The sequence below is a fragment of the Castor canadensis genome, chromosome 2 (genome assembly GCF_047511655.1).
Source record: "Castor canadensis chromosome 2, mCasCan1.hap1v2, whole genome shotgun sequence".
NCBI classification, from domain to species: domain Eukaryota; kingdom Metazoa; phylum Chordata; class Mammalia; order Rodentia; family Castoridae; genus Castor; species Castor canadensis.
The window spans coordinates 167,234,001-167,254,396 of NC_133387.1; the positions used below are offsets into that span (position 1 = coordinate 167,234,001).

General features: G+C 40.4%; 1 protein-coding gene across 7 annotated transcripts in view; it reads left to right on the forward strand.

Moving 5' to 3' along the window:
* Positions 1-20,195, forward strand: part of Prdm10 (PR/SET domain 10) — a 91,811-nt gene extending 71,616 nt beyond the window's left edge. For 6 of the 7 annotated variants that reach the window (XM_074066334.1, XM_020166971.2, XM_074066335.1 and 3 more), the window contains 10 exons: positions 1,115-1,270; positions 6,092-6,271; positions 7,431-7,541; positions 8,777-8,977; positions 9,930-10,073; positions 10,444-10,614; positions 11,806-11,946; positions 12,927-13,119; positions 16,610-16,713; positions 16,955-20,195. In XM_074066334.1, coding sequence (XP_073922435.1) covers positions 1,115-1,270; positions 6,092-6,271; positions 7,431-7,541; positions 8,777-8,977; positions 9,930-10,073; positions 10,444-10,614; positions 11,806-11,946; positions 12,927-13,119; positions 16,610-16,713; positions 16,955-17,158 — 1,605 coding nt within the window. In that variant the 3' untranslated portion in view covers positions 17,159-20,195. Of the gene's footprint in view, positions 1-1,114; positions 1,271-6,091; positions 6,272-7,430; positions 7,542-8,776; positions 8,978-9,929; positions 10,074-10,443; positions 10,615-11,805; positions 11,947-12,486; positions 12,627-12,926; positions 13,120-16,609; positions 16,714-16,954 lie in introns of those variants that run through there. The other variant, XR_012445540.1, reaches the window with a different exon arrangement.
* Positions 20,196-20,396: the final 201 nt, after the last annotated feature.

Genomic DNA, 20,396 nt, shown 5'->3' on the forward strand with positions numbered 1-20,396 from the left:
CATTTGGACTTCAATGATAGTATTTTTATATGCTGGTCAGTGAATAATTAAATCTCAATATCTTATAAAAATACTCTTTAAAACAATTACCAAAGCAAAAGGAGAATAGGATTTAATAATAGTTTTGCTAGTGTTGAGAGTCTTGGGAATTTTCTCACTTTGCACAATTAGAAAGGTTGCTAAGGCAGAATTTAGTGGTAGAAGAAAATGCAAAAATAATAAAGCAAAATGCCTTATAAGGAATAGTTTGATGTTACTCACTACTTTGCCTCCATCCATAGCTTTTTTTTTTTTTTTTTCAGTGTTGGGGATCAAACTCAAGCCTTACACATGTTAGGCACACACTGCTATGCTCCCAGCCTCCACAGCTCTTTTTCATTTAATATTTATGGCTAAAAGAGTTCAGAAATTTTTGTTTGTTTGGTGCTAGGAATTGAACACAGGGTGAAGCAATATTCTTTTATTCAAGTTATCTAAATGTAAAGGAAATACATCTCAATTAAGGGAAAATGACACCAGTGTTGTATTGTGATCATAAATGGGTAATATTTCCTATGTCATTTAATTCATGTCTTTAATTTCTCATGATGTTTTCCCTTAGTGCTGGGATTGAACCCAGGGCTCATGCTTGCTAGGCTACATTTGATCTACATGCCCAGCCTCAGACTTTTATAGGAAGATATAAAAGGGGCAAGGGGCAAAATTGCTTCTATACATGTTGAAGGCAGAAAAAAAAAGTCGGGAAATTTGTCTTCCTACAGATAATTTTTAGCAAGATTCATTAAATCCCAAACAACACTGCTTTTAGTCTCAAAAAAAAAATCAGAAAAGGAAAAATGGGCACCAAATCTCCAGGGCCTAGAGCAGGCAAACACTCTTTTCTCCATTCCCTCTGGGAGGTCAGGTTTGTGGGGCTTTCTCCTACTTGTTTTGTTTCTTTGTGACGTTATGTGTTACTGTGGCCAGTTACCACCTCTGATTGGATGACATGGCCAGGATGATGAAAATCCGTGGTAGTGCGTTGGCTCCCTCTAGCCTTCATAGCTGCCTTGATCCTTTCCTTTGCTGCCGAGGGCCTGAGTTTCTCCTGATCTTTACTGCCCTTTACTGCCAGGTGAAGAAGCACGTGCGTAGTTTCCACTCAGAAAAGATCTACCAGTGCACAGAGTGTGACAAGGCCTTCTGTCGCCCTGACAAGCTGCGACTCCACATGCTTCGGCATTCAGACCGCAAAGACTTCCTGTGTTCTACCTGTGGGAAGCAGTTTAAGGTATGTAGTCAATGTGCAACCTGAGTTGGGTCTCAGGGCCACCGGGTTAAGTTAAGCTAAGGATAAACGCCTGTTCCTTTCCTCGATTTATCACCCACTTATGACAGACTGGATTGAGAGGCCCTGTGGACCTTATATTTGCCTTCCCCTTAAAGTTATGGGTGAATTTTGCTTCATTTTTCAGAAAGCATGAATTCAAATCTCCAAACAAATAGATTATTAGTGCATGTCCAAAAAGAATCCAAATGTATAATAACGAGTACAACTAAATTGCAGTTGAGGAATTCCTAGCAGACCAATGCATTTACTTACCATTCTACCAAGAGATGTTTTCTGAGCACTTATTAAGTGTAAAGACCTGTGAGTGAGCCCTGTAGGTAGCAGCACGCTCATCTCACAGGGATGGGAAACGTGAAGAATGATGAGAGCACTTAGCGGAGGATGTTGATGACTTTAAGGATTAAAATAAAAAATAAGAAGTAACTGAGTGTGATGGTGCACACCTGTAATCCCAGCACACTGAAAGCTGAGGCAGGAAGATCACAAGTTTGAGGCCAGCCTGGGCTACATATCAAACCAAAAAAAAAACAGAAAAAAAAATATATATCAATAACCTGCCTGGAATTGAAAAGAAGTCAAGGATAAGCCTGCAGGAAACTCAAGAAATAAGAGTTACATAAATAAAGGTGAAAACAATCATGCATCCTTGGGAAATCAGGTGATTATGCAAAAATGTCATTAAGAGATACAACTGCATATGATTATAGGGTCACACTGTCATAGAAACTGGAAGAGAATCAGAAGTGGACATTAAGAAACAAAGTAATTTTCAAAGCTTAAGTTTTGTGATTTATGTGTTATAGATTATAGTCATGATGGCTTGTAGTATATAGGAGCATATAGTATATAGGATTATGATTTAAAACTGTAGAGACCTCCAGTGTGAAAAGTAGAAGTGGGTCTGGCTTTTTCCCATCTCTCCCTCTCTCTCTCTCTCTCTCTCTCTCTCTCTCTTTTGGTAGAACTGCAGTTTGTACATGGCATCTTATACTTGCTAGGCAGATGCTCTACCACTTGAGTCACACTCCCAGGCCCCATTTCTTAATTAATTATTTAGTTAACTAATGAATTTTGGTGCTGAGGATTGAACCCAGTGCTTTGTGCATGCTAAGCACAGGCTCTACCGTTAAGCTCCACCCTCAGTTTTTATATAAAATAATTGCTGTCTTGTGATGGTAACAATGTGACTATCCATCCATTCCATTCATTGATTATCTATTTTATGCTTGATATCATTTTAACACCTAGGAATATTTAAAAAGAAAACAAAACACCTTTCTGCTTCCATTTTCTCCTTTAATTTAACCAAATATAGTAAACAGGATGTAATCAGAGAAACAAAACTACTATTATAGGATAAGTAATATCCTATTTTCTAGTAGGAGTAAAAATTTAATCATAGGAGAAGTTGAAGAAGTAAGGATCTGAAAGGAGAATTTGGGGAATCAAAAAAGTCATACCATACCCTCTGAAGCATTGGTCTGGTTAGACAAATGGGAACTTGCCTGGGAATCTGGGAACCCAGACTCCTCCAACTGCAGGGTGGGCCCACAAAGGAGAGCTGGCGTTGTCTGTGGAAGTCCATGAGTCTGCATCTGGTGAAGGGCTTGGAGTTGGCCAGCAAAACTGGCAGTAAGGAAGAGAGCTGGTAGTTGAATGGGAGGGAGGGAGGATTGGTGAGGATCCACTGGCACTTTCCTAACCTGCTGCTCTCTCCAGGCATGGCACGGCATGGCAGAACAACATGGTGGCTGCTTTGCTTCTATCTTCTGTTTCTCTTTTGGCTGATTCTAACTTGGAACAATGAGTGGAATTCCATTTAAATGTAGTTTATGTCAGGCTCTAGTAGCTCATGCCTGTAGCTACTTGGGAGGCTGAGATTGGGAGGATTGTGGTTCAAGGCCAGCCAAGGCAAATAGTTCATGAGATCCCCATCTCCAAAATAATCAGAACAAAATGGACTGCAGGCATGGCTCAAGTAGTAGAGTGCCTGGTTCGCAAGGGTAAAGGCCTGAATTCAAACCGCCCCCCTCAAAAAAAAACCAAACAAACTAAGTGTAGTTTTCTTGATTAAGTTGATGACCACATACCTTGTGTGTGTGTGTGTGTGTGTGTGTGTGTGTGTGTGTCTAGACTATAACTGGTCTAGAGTTCTAGAGAACAAATCCAATGTCATGGTCCTTCTGAAAACCCTGTACTAGCTCTCTATGCAGATAGATGCCACAGGGATTTTTTTTTTTTTTTTTGTCTTGTTTTGGTTTTTGTTGTTGTTGTACTGAGGTTTGGACTCAGGGCTTACACCTTGAGCCACTCCACCAGCCCTTTTTTGTGTTAGGTATTTTTAAGACAGGGTCTCATGAACTATTTCCCCCAGCTGCCTTTGAACCATGATCCTCCTGATATCTGCCTCCTGAGTAGCTAGGATTACAGGTGTGAGCCACCAGCGCCTGGCTGATCCCACAGTTCTTATCACCCAAAAGACACTGCAGGATCTGACTCCTCAGCATCTCTCAGGCTCCTTCTTCCACTGTGTTCTCTGGGTAACAGAGTTTCCTGGATATACTTCATTGTGGGGCATTGTCTCTCTACTTGTTCTCCTTTTTCTGAAAGAAAGTTTCAGACCATTATCATTTCATCTGACTGGAATCACTTCATCAGGCATTTCTTGGTGTTTGAGTTAGATGCTTCTCCTGTGAGTTCCGATAAGACCTTTTGACTTTAGGGAGCTCACACTTCAGTTGGAAAATAGACACTAAGAAAATACTATTGCCCTGGGTGTGGTGGCACTTGCTTGTAATCCCAGCACTCAGGAGGCTGAGGCAGGAGGATTGAAAAGTTCAAGGCCAGTCTGGACTACATAGTGACACCCTGTCTCAAAAAAAATTATTGACACTAATCAGTAAGAGAGAAGGATGGAGTGCTATAAGAGCAATCAACTCTGATTTGGGATACAGGGGAGACTTCATAGATAAGATGACTTTGTTTTTTGTTTTGGCTAAGAATTGAACCCAGGGTCGCTCACATGCTAGGCAAGTGTTCTCCCACTGAGCTCCACCAGCTCAAGTGACAATTTCAAGTTCACTTAAGGATAGGGAAGTGTTGCCAGCTGGAGAAAGGAAGGGAAAGGATGAGGAATGAGGGAGGGTGAGGACATTCAAAGAGAGAGAGCATCAGGGCCTAATGCAATACCACGTTCAGAAGATGAGATGGTGAGAGGTGGAAGGTGTGAGTAATCAGATTTACAGTGAAGGGATCCCAGGGCCTTTTGGAGCTGGGTCTACACTGAAGCAGAGGTTATAGGCAAGAGTAAGAGGGTCCATATTAAGGACTGACCTCTGAGAGAGAGCTCACAGGACCATTGTGCAGATGAAAGAGTGAAGGGTGGAGGGTGAGGAGTTGAGATCTATAGCTTGGGAGGCTAGATGTTATTTATTATTTATTTCTTGACAGTACTGGGGGGTGAACTCAGAACTTAATGCTTGCCAGGCAGGTTCTCTGCCACTTGAGCCACACCTCCAGCCCAAGATTTTGAATCTTCCTACAAGACTGGTTCTTCCCATTTTTTGGTACAGGTATTCTGTTTAACCACTGCAGCAGTCAGCACATTTATTCAACAGGTGCTCTTGAGTCTTCCAGGAATGAGGATCGTGCAACAGGAAGACAGAGCAGGCAAGTGGGTGGGGGTGCTTCTCACTGGAATTTGGCTTGGTTCCTGATGCTTGGTAGGCACTCAAGGAGCACGTGCTGACGTGTGAGTAAATGTAAAAATGATAAAATAAAAAAGAACAAGGGGCATGTGCTGACCACTGCAGTGGTTAAACAAAGTACCTGTACTAAAAGATGGGAAACGAAGTCTTGTAGGAAGATTCAATATCTGGACAGGAGGTGTGGCTCAAGTGGTAGAGCATCTGCCTGGCAAACATGAAGCCCTGAGTTCAGCCCCTGAGTACTGCCAATAAATAAATAAACAAACAAATATCTTTATAAAACTAATAATAGTTTGATCCTACTTCCAAGAGCAGAGAACCCCACTGGACAAGGGAATTGGTGGGGGTTTTGAGTTTGTTTTTATTGAGGATGAGTTCCTAATTTTCTGCCTATGGACTCATGCCAGCATGGATCACTAGATCATCAAAGTAAGACTGAAGTGAGGCACAGTGGCATATGCCCAGTAACTTGGGAGGCTGAGGTGTGAGGACCACTGGAGCTCAGGAGTTTGGGGGTCAGCCTAGGCAACATAGCAAGACCCCAGCTTGGAAGGGAGGGAAATTGGTCCTGCGCCCACTGCTGCATGTTCCATCTACAGTAGACAGTGCAACTGCTTACTTGACCTTCTAAATCCTTAAGGTGAGAATTCAAAATCCATAAGATGATAGATTCTTAAGATCATTTGATATTTAAAAAAATATCTTGTTTGTTAACATGCATGAGAACTGAGTATACTTACAGCTTTGTAAATCTAGTATTACTTATTTATTATCATTTTGTAGTATAGTTCTTAATACCAAACATTTTATGTACCCTTTGGATTTCCTCTCTATAAATGCAAAGTCTTTCTCCTCAAAAATCCATATTCAAAAATGAATATGTGTCACCAATATGTGTCATTCTTTTGACCTGTCTGTATGTCCCAGCACTCCAGTAGCTCAGAACAGTGGGTACTGATGACTGCTAATTTATATTGATTTTTAAATTTATCCCTTTAATTAAAATTTTCCTACCTTCACCCCTGTCCTATTTTCAAAACTTCTCTCCAAATAGCGAAAAGACAAACTACGGGAACACATGCAAAGGATGCATAATCCTGAGAGGGAGGCCAAGAAGGCTGACCGAATCAGCCGCTCCAAGACCTTCAAACCTCGCATCACGTCCACAGACTACGACAGCTTCACGTTCAAGTGCCGCCTGTGCATGATGGGCTTCCGGCGCCGAGGCATGCTGGTCAGTGTTAGGTTCCTGGTTCCAACCTGCCTCCTTTCTGCTGATGATGGCTTTGGTACTGCATTCTGCACTACATTGTATTTGTCAGTACGTGTAGTCAATAGCTAGAAGAAATAGGCAAACAGTCCCCAATTTGGAGTTCTCTCCTTTCCATGTCCTTTTCTCTCCTGTATCACTTTTTGGGTGACCTTGTGACAGATCTCTTTCTACTACTTTTTTTACTTGAAGTGCCAGGATCAAATCCAGGGCCTTGCATGTGCTAAGCACATGTTCTACCACTGACCTACACCCCTAGACTGCTACTACTTTTCATTACTAGTTTTGTTAGTAATGTCTTTGATCTTGTCCTATTTTATTTCCCCTCTTTTTATGTTCCTGAATATACTTTGAATATACTTCTTTTTTGGTGGTTGTGGGGAGAATCTTTGCCTCCTTCCTGACTGTTCCTTGTGAATACCTCTCTGTTTCCAGTTAGGAAACAGCAGTAGGAGGAAGCTTTCCATTAAAGCATAGTGTATGTGGTCCCAGATTAAGGTTAGTGGAAACATCAGGATGGCCAGCCAGTTTACAGTTTGCTGGTCTCAACATTTTTTTTTGTTTTTCCTGTACTGGAGTTTGAACTCAGAGCTTTGAGATTCCTACGCAGGCGCCCTACCACTTGAACTATGCCTCCAGCCCTGTCAACTTATTTTGACCTCTTCAGAGTTGCAGAATAAATTTCTGCCAAGAGTTAGAAAGACAGAACAATATTTAAAATTCAGAACCTTTCTTTGTGTCTCATTCAATGTTCTCAGTAAAGCTAGGGCACTAAATAATGAAAGCCAGGTTTGCATAGGAGAATTCACCAAAGAAATCTGTGTTAGTGTCACTTTCCTTTTTCCAGTAGTGCTTCTGTCAGCCAGAGACCTTTAATGGGATCCAGGTGACCCAGCTCACCTTCAGATATTTGTGGAATGAATCATTTAATTCCTGTTAACAATGACCATTGACACTTTGGTGTCCGATGTGTGATGATTTCAGTTCTGGGAACATGCCTTACAGTTTTTGGCCCTTGCTTCAGAGAATTTCTGCTTCTAGTGTGCATTTGTTTTGTTTCTGTCTATATAGGGGTCTCTTTTTCACATTTATTTATTTATTTATTTATTTATTTTTACTTTAGGTAAATCACTTATCAAAGAGGCATCCAGACATGAAGATAGAAGAGGTGCCGGAGTTAACCCTACCCATCATAAAACCCAACCGTGATTACTTCTGTCAGTATTGTGATAAGGTAAAGGCGAAGTATCCATTGTGGTGAGCCACAGTGGGAGTCTTGCTTGGAGCCAGGTGATTAGTACCAGGATCTTGCACTTGCTCTCAGCAGATGGTTCCTTGCCTCTCGGTACTTTTCCATTCAGATAAGAAAGGGCTAGAAATTCAGTCTCATTTTAAACCAATTTTTTTCCCAGAGAATCTGTTGATTTTGTTTTCTTATTATCCTTCCATCTGTGACTTTTATTACAAAAGAAGAGGCTTATTTTCAGGAGCCTAGACTATGAATTCATCTTAAATTCCTAAATTCTTAAATGAGATCATTCGTCATCTTGTAAAATATGTGGTAGATTTGGGGTTTCTAGAAGATTGAGTAGGATGTGAAAACATTTTGTGGTGGAGTACTCCACTTGTACTATTCCATTGTTCATTTTTGTATAGCTGTGAAAAAGACAGATACCATTTTGTATGTTGTTTCTTTGTAATATTGTCTATGTATATAATATAGCTATTAAGCCAGCTTAAAAGTAAAAAATGTATTTTAAACCTAGTGTTCCCAGTGAAGGTGCTAGTTGGTATTGAACTTGTTACCTGGATGATCCTTTGGCTTCTAGTAGTCAGTTACATATGTTATAAGGAAGCTCTTACAGACAGAATAAAGGATAAACTAGCCTTAAAAACAATTTTCTTTCTGGGTCTGTATGGCTACCTTTTAAACTTTTGGGTAAAGGGTGTTTTTATAGTTACTATCTTAGATATACACAGAAAATTCAAGGAAGTTGCCTAGAATATATCTGCATTATGTCCTTATTTTATTTTAATTTGTTATATCCATATTATCCTTCAATAGGTCTATTAAAAACATATACATGTGCATATATTTGCATATACATAATCTTTTTTTTTTCAGTGCTGGGGAGTGAACCCAGGGCCTCTCACCTGCTAGGCACATGCTCTACCACTGAGCCACATCTTCAGCCTTTAGTTTTTTGAGATATGATCTTGTTATATAGCCCAGGCTGGCCTTGTACTCACTTTATAACTCAGGCTGGCCTCAAACTCTTGATCCTCCTGCCTCTGGCTCCTAAGTGCTTGGATTACAGGCATGCACCACCATACCCTACTAGTTAATATATTTTATTTTGGGCTTATAGCAATACTTTTTCTTATTTCCTTAGAATGAAATGTTAGTTTGCTGTAAGCAAGAAAACAGAACTGTATATGGCTTTCACAGACAAGTGTTTGAACTTGCAGGTTTATAAAAGTGCCAGCAAGCGTAAAGCCCATATTCTGAAGAACCACCCAGGAGCTGAGCTCCCACCGAGTATTCGGAAACTTCGTCCTGCTGGCCCTGGAGAGCCAGACCCCATGCTAAGCACCCACACCCAGTTGACTGGCACCATCGCCACCCCTCCTGTCTGCTGCCCGCACTGCTCCAAGCAGTACAGCAGCAAGGTATGTCACTGGCTTTAGACCAAATCTGACATTAAAACCTCTGCATGAGGAATGCTTTAACAGGAGGGGGCTTCTCATCCAGATGGCCTGCGGCTGCTTCTGAATTAAGGAACTGAAAGAGACTTTATCCTAGTCTTCAAAAGCAGGGACCAAGCAAAGAATTGAAAGGGAATATTGAGGACTCAGAATCAGCTCCATCTACTAGCCTGAGACTGCTGCCGGCCACACTTGAATATTCTATGCACATAGTTTATAAGCTCCACACTGCATAGTTCTTGAAAAGAGGTCATTTTTGCTGGGGACTGATTGTCACTGATTGCTGAAGACATTTGTGGGCTAGGGGAGTTACTGTGAGATTTATGAATCTTGCCTGGTGGTTTAGGGTCATGTGAGTTTTTATTTTACTGATGTTTTCTGGTTTTTTTTTTGTTTTGGAGGGTTTTTTTTTTTTTTTTTTTTTTGCTGTTTTGATACTCTTGTGTTGCTTTTGGAGGTACAGGCATAGAGTTGGTGTTGCTCTGATTTTTAATTTTATTTTAATGAATTAACTAATTAATTAAAGAGACAGGGCTTCACTATGTTGCTCAGGCTAACTGTACACTCCTGAACTCAAGTGATCCTCCTGCCTCAGCCTCTCAGAGTAGCTGGAACTATGGGTACACAACACTGTGCCAGTTGATATTTTACTTTCTAAAGGCACGAAAAAACCTTCTTGACCCTTTGGAAGACTTGCCTGTGAGAAAGATGGAGAGTAACTAATTCTAGTAGTTATTCTGTCTTTTGTTTTGTTTTCATTTTTTTTCTTGAGGGTAGGTATATATTTTATTCTTAACCAAATATTTACCCACTACTTTTGAGACAAGGTTTTGCTATGTAGTGAAGACTGACCTTAAACTTGCACTCTTCCTCCTCAACCATAGTAATTGTTCTTGGTGTTTCCTTGATTTTTCAGACCAAGATGGTCCAACACATTCGAAAGAAGCATCCTGAATATGCACAGCTCCCCAACACCATCCACACGCCCCTGACAACAGCTGTGATCAGTGCCACCTCAGCTGTCTTAACGACGGATAGTGCTACTGGAGAGACTGTGGTGGTAAGTGTGTGACTAGGAAAAACATCTCATCACTTCAGTGTCCATCACATCTTTAAACACCAAAGTCATGTCTACTAGCTTGCTATTTGGTTGACTGTAGATAGAACCTCCTCTCCTTCAGTTTGCTACATAAGGCATTGCTTAGGACTGAGTCCCCTCGTTGATGGTTTCCAAAGCTCTCTGTCACAGCAGAGATCGTCAGTGCTGCTCCTTTACTGCAATGTTACTACAACCTACAGGGCAGAGACTCAGAGCCAATTTAGTTCCATAATCTGCCAGTGTGGCAAAGTAAATTTTAATAAGATTTAAGAGCACTGAAATAGCTCCAAACAGTGGTGCCACTAACTAATGTTTTGTGTGATTTTTCTAGACAACAGACCTGCTAACTCAAGCAATGACAGAACTGTCCCAGACCTTAACAACAGATTATCGGACGCCACAGGGGGACTACCAGAGGATTCAGTATATACCTGTGTCTCAGTCTGCATCTGGTCTCCAACAGCCTCAGCATATACAGCTTCAAGTGGTGCAAGTGGCCCCGGTACAGTGGGACATTTATTTCTCTTTACCTGTATGAATGTCGTGCTCCCATCAGCCAAGATGGTGACTGGAGTCAACGAAAGCACGCAGGTCTCAGAGCTGGAGCCGCCGGGCTCCACATAAGTGCCTCTGCATGGAAGTGCTGAGCCTTGGGCGTTAGTCAAACAGAGTCCGGTCGCTCTCTCCAGGCTGCTGAGGGCTCTGGATTCGGCAGCCTGTGAATTTCTGCCTGTTATAGTCAGGAGATTTTAGGCTCTAGCCTACACAGCCATCCTGTGCTGTGGCAGTTCTAGTAGCACCTCTGTTTGGGGCTCTTCTGAATCCTTGTCCTTCAGCATCCTGGCTGACTACTTGATAATGAGCCAGTCCGGTAAATCCCTACATGGTCATCAAATGACTTTTGTTAGTGAGAAGTTGTAAAGATAATGTTGATTCAATCTCTGAATATCCGTTCCTTTTTTGTATGGAGATATAACTATGTTCCTCCTACCAGATAAGGAGTAGCTCATTCTAATTGATTAGAGAGCTAAGAGGAGTCCTCCCAGAACTACGGTTTCATTTAATTATGTTGTGAAGAAGTACACGAATGAACAAGTTTAGTGCTTTGAAATCATTTGGTTTCAAAAGTATAATCAAGCTGGTAGAGTGACTCAAGTGGTAGAGTGCTTGCCTAGCAAGTGTGGGCCCCTGAGTTCAAATCCCAGTATACCAAAGTAGAAAAAAAGAAAGAAATCAAAATTATAATCAAACTGGGTGCTGGTAGCTCGTGCCTGTAATCCTAGCTACTCAGGAGTTAGAGATCAGGTGGATCATGGTTCAGAGCCAGCCCAGGCAAATAGTTCACAAGACCCTATCTCCAGAAAACCCATCACAAAAAAAGACTGGTGGAGTGGATCAAGATGTAGGCACTGAGTTCAAATCCCAGTACCACAAAAAATTATAATCAATACAGTTTTAAACTTGTAAAAATTAAAAATTGCTGTCATTAAATATTCTTTACTCTGTCTTTATTTCCCCATTTTTTTGTTTGTTTTATTTTGTTTAGAGACAGAGTCTTACTTTGTAGCTCAGCCTGGCCTCAAACTTGCAATCCCAAGGGACATTGCTTTTAAGTGAACTCTTTCTTGGAAGTATTTCGTTTAACCTCAATCGATATACATTTGGTTTGGGGCCTGTGTTTTTCTCTCTCCAGGCCACTTCCCCGCACCAGTCTCAGCAGTCTACTGTGGACGTTGGCCAGCTGCATGACCCTCAGACCTACACACAGCATGCCATCCAAGTGCAGCACATTCAGGTCACGGAGCCCACCACCACAGCCCCGTCATCATCCCAGGTACACATCTCCGTGGACTATGCCAGGTTAACTGGGCCTCAGAGACCATAAAAGTTAATAGCAGCAAAAGCGTTATCCTCAACTATTGAGATAATGGTGTTATTTTTGGACCTTAATTAATGAGTCCTACCTTTGTCTCTATGCTTGCATTAAGCTAGTAGCTTCTGTGGAGCCTTGTGATACAATGTTCTAGGAACAACACCAGTCTTTCTTCCGCCTCTAAATGCAATTGCTAAAGTGCTTCTAGGACTTGGAATAATGACTTTGTGGGTTTTATTGTGTATTGTGTATTGCTGTGTTTGTATGATTGGGTCTGTTACTGGGATATATAGGTAAGTATTTGAGTTCAGAGGAGAAAGAGATTATGTTTAGCAGGGAAACAAGGTCATTTTGGTCTTTGAATTCAGTCTTTGAGTAGAGGTACAGTTTTGACATGATCATTGGAGACTGGTAGTAGTCTCTAAATAAGTTCACATTGTGAGTAAAGACACAGAAATGGAAAATTGTGATTTATAGGAAACTGTGAGTTATTTTGTTTAGGAACAAACAGTGATGGTTGGAAAGTTAGTGAAGAACTGGATTATAGAGAGCTTGAATGGCTGACTACAGGAGGAAGCTTCTATACTGGATTCTGGGGTTCGGTTTCCACTTGTGTCCCAAGTTAGCTTTGTGACAGGCAAGTAATTTCATCCCTCATTTTTTTAAATCTTACATAATGTAAGCAACTATACTTTCATACATTTTTCTTTCTAGCAACTTTATTGAAATTGTTTGGATACTCTTGCAGATAATGCTTTAAAAACAAATTAGAATTTCAGAGTTCCTGTTGCTTTTCATTAACTCTATTCTTATTACTTTAGCAGGGATATTTTTGCTCTCATAATTCGCATTACTCTGCTTTATTTTTCTCCAGTTATTTGTGAGTCTTAAATCTATTGGAATTTCATAATGTCCTTGCCATGCATTCTCTTTCTCCCTAGGTAGCTGGGCAGCCACTGAGCCCCTCTGCCCAGTCTGCACAGCAGGGCCTCAGCCCCTCCCACATCCAAGGTGGTTCTTCCACCCAAGGGCAGGCTCTGCAGCAGCCACAGCAGCCACAGCCACCGCAGCAGCAGAACACTTCTGTGCAACACACATACCTCCCCAATGCCTGGAATTCTTTCCGGGGCTATTGTGAGTAAAAAAAAAAAAAAAAAAGGGGGTCAGTGCTGGATGGGTTATGGGTGGGGAATATTCAGCCATGTGTCTTAATTTCATCAGCTTTATAACAGATTTTTGGAGTAAGTACCAGTTGGCCATTTTTGATACTCTATGGTGCATGTATTTCAATGAGTTTCCTGACAAAAATTGACAGCACTGTTTTGATCTCAGAGAGCCAATCTGAATATGACATTTCAGAGACATTAGGTATATTGCTGGGGGAAACACAGGAGGTGATTACATAGAATAGACGGATAGAGGACAGGTGGATGGTAATGGTTCATCCCTCCCATCCGTGATTATTATTAAATGCCCACGTGTCAATCACTGTACTTGACCCAGGGTATGCAAGAATTAATAGTCACATTATTATCAGTGATATCACACAATAATAATAATAATAATTTCTCAGTATGTACCAGGAATGATTCTAAATTACATACATCACATTCAGTATTCACAATAATCTATGAGATAATTATAACTGTAATTTGCACTTTATAGATAAGGTAGTTTAGACATAGTAATGGTCTAAGAGACACAGATAGTCAACAGAGGATTGGAACCCAGGCAGTCTGGCTCTAAAGCTTACACTCTAAAACACCCCACTGTGCTGCCTCTCCTGATAAGATAGTCTTTAGCTCTGAAAGACCATCATCTGTGAAGGAGATAGATATATGAAGAGTGATCTCAAAACCTTGAGATTAGTGCTATGGAAGCAGTCACTGTCAGAGTAGGTAGGCATATTGGTTGGGCTGACAGCCTTGGATATAGTCTGGGAAGTCTGAGCATTCATCTTTGCAGATGGAGAAAGGCCTGGAATAGAGGTAAGGATTAGACCTCAGGTGTAGCAAGTATGAGGACTGTGGGCCAAGAAGGGGGAAGGAGTGTTGATCTTTCTCCTTCCATTAGGAGATTTGTTCTGATCTGTTCACTTCAATATTGGTGGTTACAAGGGCTGAGTCTACTTTCTAGACAAGGAAAGACTGACTTTCTTACTCCTAGTAAATACTAATAAAATTCCAGTACATATAAAATACTGGCAAATATACTGACATTAATACTCAGTTTAATTCCTGTGAAAGAAAAGGGAATGATGAAGATACCTATTATAATAATAGTATGAGCTAGTGTTCTAATATGAAGAAGAGATTCTAGAACTGAAATTTTTTTATTAGGAAAAAAATTCCAAAATTATGCAGCAGCAGAGAGAATAGTAAAGAGAACTCGCATACCCAGCATCCAGCTTCAACAGCTGGATGCTGGAAGTCAACCTTGTCTCATCCCCACCCCATCATTCTCTACCATCCTCCAACTGGATGATACTCCATTATAACATTTCACCATAAATATTATCGTATATATCTGTTTTAAAAAAAAGACTTTTTTCCTTTTGATGTTAGGGATCAAACCCAGGGCCATGCATAGGCTAAGTTTGTGTTCCACCAAGGAGCTATATACCCAGTCCCAAAGACCATTTTCAAAAAAATAAAATATTATCACAACACAACATTATCATATGTAAAACTAAATGACAGTAATCCTCCAGTACTCTCAAATAACACTCCAAATATCCAGTCAGTATTCGTATTTCTGTGATTGTCTAAGATATGTTTTCAAATAGTTGGTTTGTTCACTTGGGTTCAAATAAGGGCCATATATTGCAATGTGGCCCCCTCCCCCTGCCCCCACCAGTAGGACTGGGGTTTGAACTCAGGGCTTTAAGCTTGCAAAGCAGGTGCTCTAATGCTTGAACCAGCCCATTTTGCTCTGGTTATATTGAAGATGGGGTCTTGTGAACTGTTTGCCTGGGCTGACCTTCAGCCTCCATCCTCTGAATCTCAGCTTCCCAAGTAGCTAGAGTTATAGGTGTGAGGCACCTGTGCCTGGCTGGTACTGGAATTTGAACTCAGGGCCTCACACTTGCTAGGCAAGCATTCTACACTTGAACCATGCCCTCAGCCCTTTTTGCTTTAGTTATTTTTCAGATGGGGTCTCACAGTTTTTGTCCAGGCTGTTCTCAGACAGTGATCCTCCTACTTCTACCTCCCAAGTAGCTGGAACCACAGGTGTGTACCACCATGGTGGCTTATTTGTTGAGACAACATTTCAATAAGTTTTTGCCAGGCTGGTTCAAACCTCAGTCCTCCTATCTCAGCCTCCAAGTAGCTGGGATTACAGGCATAACCCATCATGCCTAGCCCATTGCTATCTCTTTTTAATTTCTTTTAATATGTGTTCACTCTCTCTGGCTCATAAGTTTCTATTTCTGTGTTGAAGAAACCAGGTCATTTGTCCTGTAGCTTCTCTCATTCAAGATTTTGCTGGTAGTATCCTCATGATGTCATTTAACATACTTTCTTCTGTCTTTTTTAATTTCTGCAGTCTGGCAATTTGATCTAGAGGATTGAATCAGGGTCAGGTTCAGTCTTTTTCCACAAGCTACTTTACCGCTGGTGTGTATACTTCCATCAGGAGGCATATGTTTGATTGGCTCTTTTTTTGTGATTTTAGGAACTAGTGATGTTTATTCCTTAGCTCCATTACTTGATTAGTCTATTATTTGTGTTTATTAATTAACTAGAAAAATTCTATGAATTTTTTTACCATAACTACCAGACTTCTTGAGATACAGGAAAAGGATAAATGCTTTAAATCCTGACCTTTATTTAATAGTTTTCAAAATAGTGAGCTGGTGTCCTGGTGTTATCCAAGGTGGGTTTTTTTTTTTTTTAAGCTGGTCCTTGCCTCAAACTCACTATGTAGCCCAGGCTGGCCTTGAACTTGTGATCCTCCTGCCTCCACCTCCTGAGTGCTGGGATTACAGATGTGCACCACCATGCCCAGCTTGATGTAGGATGTTCAATTTAGGATTTTTAACTTTATGATGGTACAAAATCATATCCATAAATCCAGTCTGATTTTTTTGTTTTTTGCTTTTGAGATGGGCTCTCACTGTGTTGCCCAGGCTGGTCTCAAACTTCTGGCTCAAGAGAGTCTCCTGCCTCAGCCTCCTGAGTAGCTGGGACTGCATGTGCAGGCCATGGTGCCCAGCTGTATTCACTTTCAGTACAGTATTCACGAATTTCCATGAGCCATGCAATACTTTATTACAAAATAGGATTTTATTGTGTTTATGATTTTGCACAACTGTAGGCTAATTTAAGTGTTCTGAGCATGTTTAAGGTGTGTGAGGCTGAGCTGTGGCGTTTGGCATGTTAGGTGTTCTAAACACATTCTCTTGTACTGCTGGGATCGACCCGAGGGCCTTACACCCTCCAGGCAAACGCTCTCCTGCTGAGTTACATCGCCAGCTCAGCTAAATGCATTTTCCATTTACTGCATTTTCAACTTATGATGGGTTTTTGGGTTGTAACCCTATCATATAAATAGAGGAGCATTTGTTTCTAGAACTTACATTACAATCTCAGACCACTGAACCTTGTATATTTCCTGTTTTCAGCATCTGAGATACAAATGATGACACTTCCCCCAGGTCAGTTTGTGATCACAGACAGTGGTGTGGCAACGCCTGTCACTTCTGGCCAAGTGAAGGCAGTTACTCCGGTAAGTCACCTTGCCCACACCTGTACTGCTGGGCTATTGTATTGCCCTTGTTACAGATTTTTATTTTATTTTTTTGCAGTGGTGGGGATGGAACCTAGAGCCCTGTGCATGCTAAGCAAGCACTCTACCACTGAGCTACATCCCCAGACCTTACCTTATAACATTTCTTTGCATATTCCCTGCTGCAGTAGCTTTCCATTTTAGGCCCCAGATTTTAAAGATCCTTTTCTTACTGCTCTAGGGTCATTACGTGTTATCAGAAAGTCAGACAGAATTGGAGGAAAAGCAAACTGCTGGCCTTTCTGGTGCAGTCCAGGTTCAGCCATCCACACACAGTGACTCCCTGGATGCCCAGGCCACCAGCCAACAGCAGACCACACAATACATCATCACAACCACCACCAACGGGAATGGAAGCAGTGAAGTGCATATCACTAAGCCGTAGGGTGTCCTCCGGGAGCTACTCCAGCACTCACATCACGTCTTTTCTCATTCATACATCCGAAGCTTCTGACACCCAGACTTCTTTTTTAAGATTTATTATTCACTCAAGAGTTTGGAAACTACAGTTTGACACACACATATGCCGGGGTGATTTTGCCAAGGTCGCCTTTACCAAATTGACTCTTCAAACCCTTGGGGTTCTGCTACAGAATGGAGGTCTTTCAGGGAAAGTACATTTCAAGATGGAGAAACTTTGACTTGCTCTTGAGGTTTTTTTTTTGTTTTTTTTTTTTAAACACACTGATAAGCCTTACTTTCCCTTTGTGGAAATATTAAGTGGCACGTTATGTTCATACCAAAGGTGGAGACAGGATGTGCCAAGTCCATGGTCACTGGGCTTCTGAATCCAAGTCATGGCATCAGAAGGAGCACTTCATGGGTGTGGATTAGGTCAGAACTGCTCTATGTCGTGTGTTCAAGTTTTCAGTAATTTAACAAAGGGAATTTATTAGATGAAAAAATAAAAATGATGAGACAAAAATTTGACAGTGTTCTGAAAGGAAAACTGTCATCTAAATTTTTCATATTGTTGATCTTTTCTTTTCTATTATTTTTTTGGGGGATGGGGAGGGAGTGTGGAATTCACTGTGTTGCCCAGGCTGGTTGCCGACTCCTGGGATCACGGGATCCTCCTGCTGCAGTCTCCCTAAGTGGGACTATAGGCGTGTACCACCATCGTTTTTCTTTTTCCTTACTTTATTTTGGAAAATTGTTGCCGGCTGGTTGGTAGTACTGTCCACAGATGCTGGCCATTGGTAGATTAGGCAGAACCTCACGTTCTGATAGCTCTTACTTTGTTACTCCATAAGAGTAGAACTCCCTGAAAGACAAAAGCTGCTTGATGTCACAGAATTTAAACCCCTACATGAAGCTTTGCTTCCCAGTCTCTGGTTGTAGTTGTACTGGTACCAAGAAAAATTACTAAAGAGAGAAAGAGACAGACAGACAGATAGAAATTACTGAAAGCCTGTGCTGCCTCACAGGATCCATTTACCATTCACTGGTAGAAACTGAGTTCCTTGTTCTTAACTCTTTTGTTGTTTGTTTGTTTGTTATTTTTTATGGAGCTGAGCTGGGCTTCATGCATGCTAGGGAACTGCTCTGTTACTGAGTTCCACCTCCAGCCCCTACATTTAACTCTTGCTCACAGAACTCAGTGTATTTTAGTACTTTCAATGCTGTCCTAAAATGAACATTCTTTAAAGTTGGGTGGAAAAGTGCCCTTTCTTATTTCTAAACACTTTTAACTTTCAATATATTTTAACTTATCCGGACCTTTTTCTAAGATGACCAACTTCCCACGTAGGGGAAAAGCAAGTATGTGGGGCCACTTGTGATATGTTAGGGTAACATAAGGGATCTGGAAGGAATCTGATCCTTATGGATATTATGCTGGTATTTGGGAGAGAAAAAATTATTCACCATGAGGATAGTTTGTCTTCTATGTGTTCCTATTTGGGAATCTTGTTTGTTGTGAATTTGGCAGGGAAAATATTTCCTTTCTTTTTACTGTGCATTCCAAACATTCCCATAAAACATTTCAAAAGTCACTGTGTATTTTATAGCTTTTTATGACCTACATTTATAGAATAATTATTACAATGAATGAAGTTAACTAATTTATTTACTTTTCTGAGTAAAAAGTGATTCTATGAATTAAGGAGTGGTTTCTTTATGATAAAGATACCTTTCTGAAAAGTAAATAGTTCTTTTGAGATAATTTTATTAATATGTAGATCTTGCATTTTTATTTGTGAGACCTCATTGATATAGTTGTCTCTGAAATTTGGGACACTAAGTGACTTGAGAAAGTTGTCTCCAAAAAAACTACCTGGATGTGGGGCACATGTCTATAATCCCAATGCTTGAGAGGCTGAGGCAGGAGGATTGTGACTTGGAGGCCAGCCTGGGCTACACGGCAAGACTCTATCAAAAAAATTAAATAAATAAATAAAAATAAAAAGGTGTGAAAACATTAAATGAATTCTATTGCTGGTGATAAAGAGGTAACACTGGCATTTTCCACCAAAAATACTAATCCTGAGTCATAAAATGTAGATTCTGGATCCCAAAGTTTCACAGTGTAATGACTGTAAATAACCAGTGTCTAATTAGAAAGACAAAACTCTTCCAAAGGTCCAGTTTTAGTTTTTGTAACTTAAATTGACTCTGTTGGGTTCTTTTTAATTTGGGCTAGCAAGAAATCTCTCCTCTTCTCAGGAATTCCTTATTGATTAAAATCAAAAACTATCAATGAATAGAATGTTCATGTTATGTCAGTTATTTTAAGTTTTAAAATACACATAGGAAAATATTGTTGAAAGACCTTTTTGTCTCTTTCCCTTCCAAGTTTTTTCCTTCTTTTTTCCTGGTCCTTATGTGGAATAAATAAAGACAATAACTTATATCATCAACCAGAGATGCAGGTGGCAATGCAGCCAAACACCATCACTTTTAGATAGGTATTGTGCACACTCATCAAAGGGAATAGTTCTTCTAAAGGACTTGTATTTGAAGAGATGGCAGATTGTAATCCCTCTGAAAACCCAACTGGGAAACACATGTGTAGCCAATGTTTATATTGTGGCCTCTTCCAAGACACATTGACTTTGGAGAATTCATTCAGTGCAGTGTGAATATTTTGGAGTAGGTTGGATACAGATTTTACATTTTTATTGTTTGATTTGTGCCCAGAGAAATGAACAGTTCATCATGTAAAATTCCTGTTCTTCTGGAAAAACTTTTTTTGATGTTCTTGAATTATTTTTTGACCTGGAATTATCCTTCCAAAAAACTCTTAAGATATCTAGAGCTAAAAAGCACTTGATGAGATGCTAAAGCTGACCCATTGGTTGAAAATGTTGACCCTATCCTGTTATTTAAATGTGAACATTTATTGTACATTCAGTGAGTTATAGTGTTAATAGTCTTGTGCTACCCAGCAGGTGTAAAAATTAATAAATATTTTTTTTAATAAACATGTTTCTTGTTTGTGTGTAGGAAGCTACAAGAGGTACTGAAATGGTTAAACTTTTTTCTTTTAAAAATTACACCATAATATCTGGTTTCCAGACTGGCATTTAAGAAACTTGGAAGTTGCCACTCCATCCTACCAACAAGTAAAAGCTGAACAATCTGAAAAAAAAAATCAGCAACTCTTCTTAGCTCAATCAGAGAAG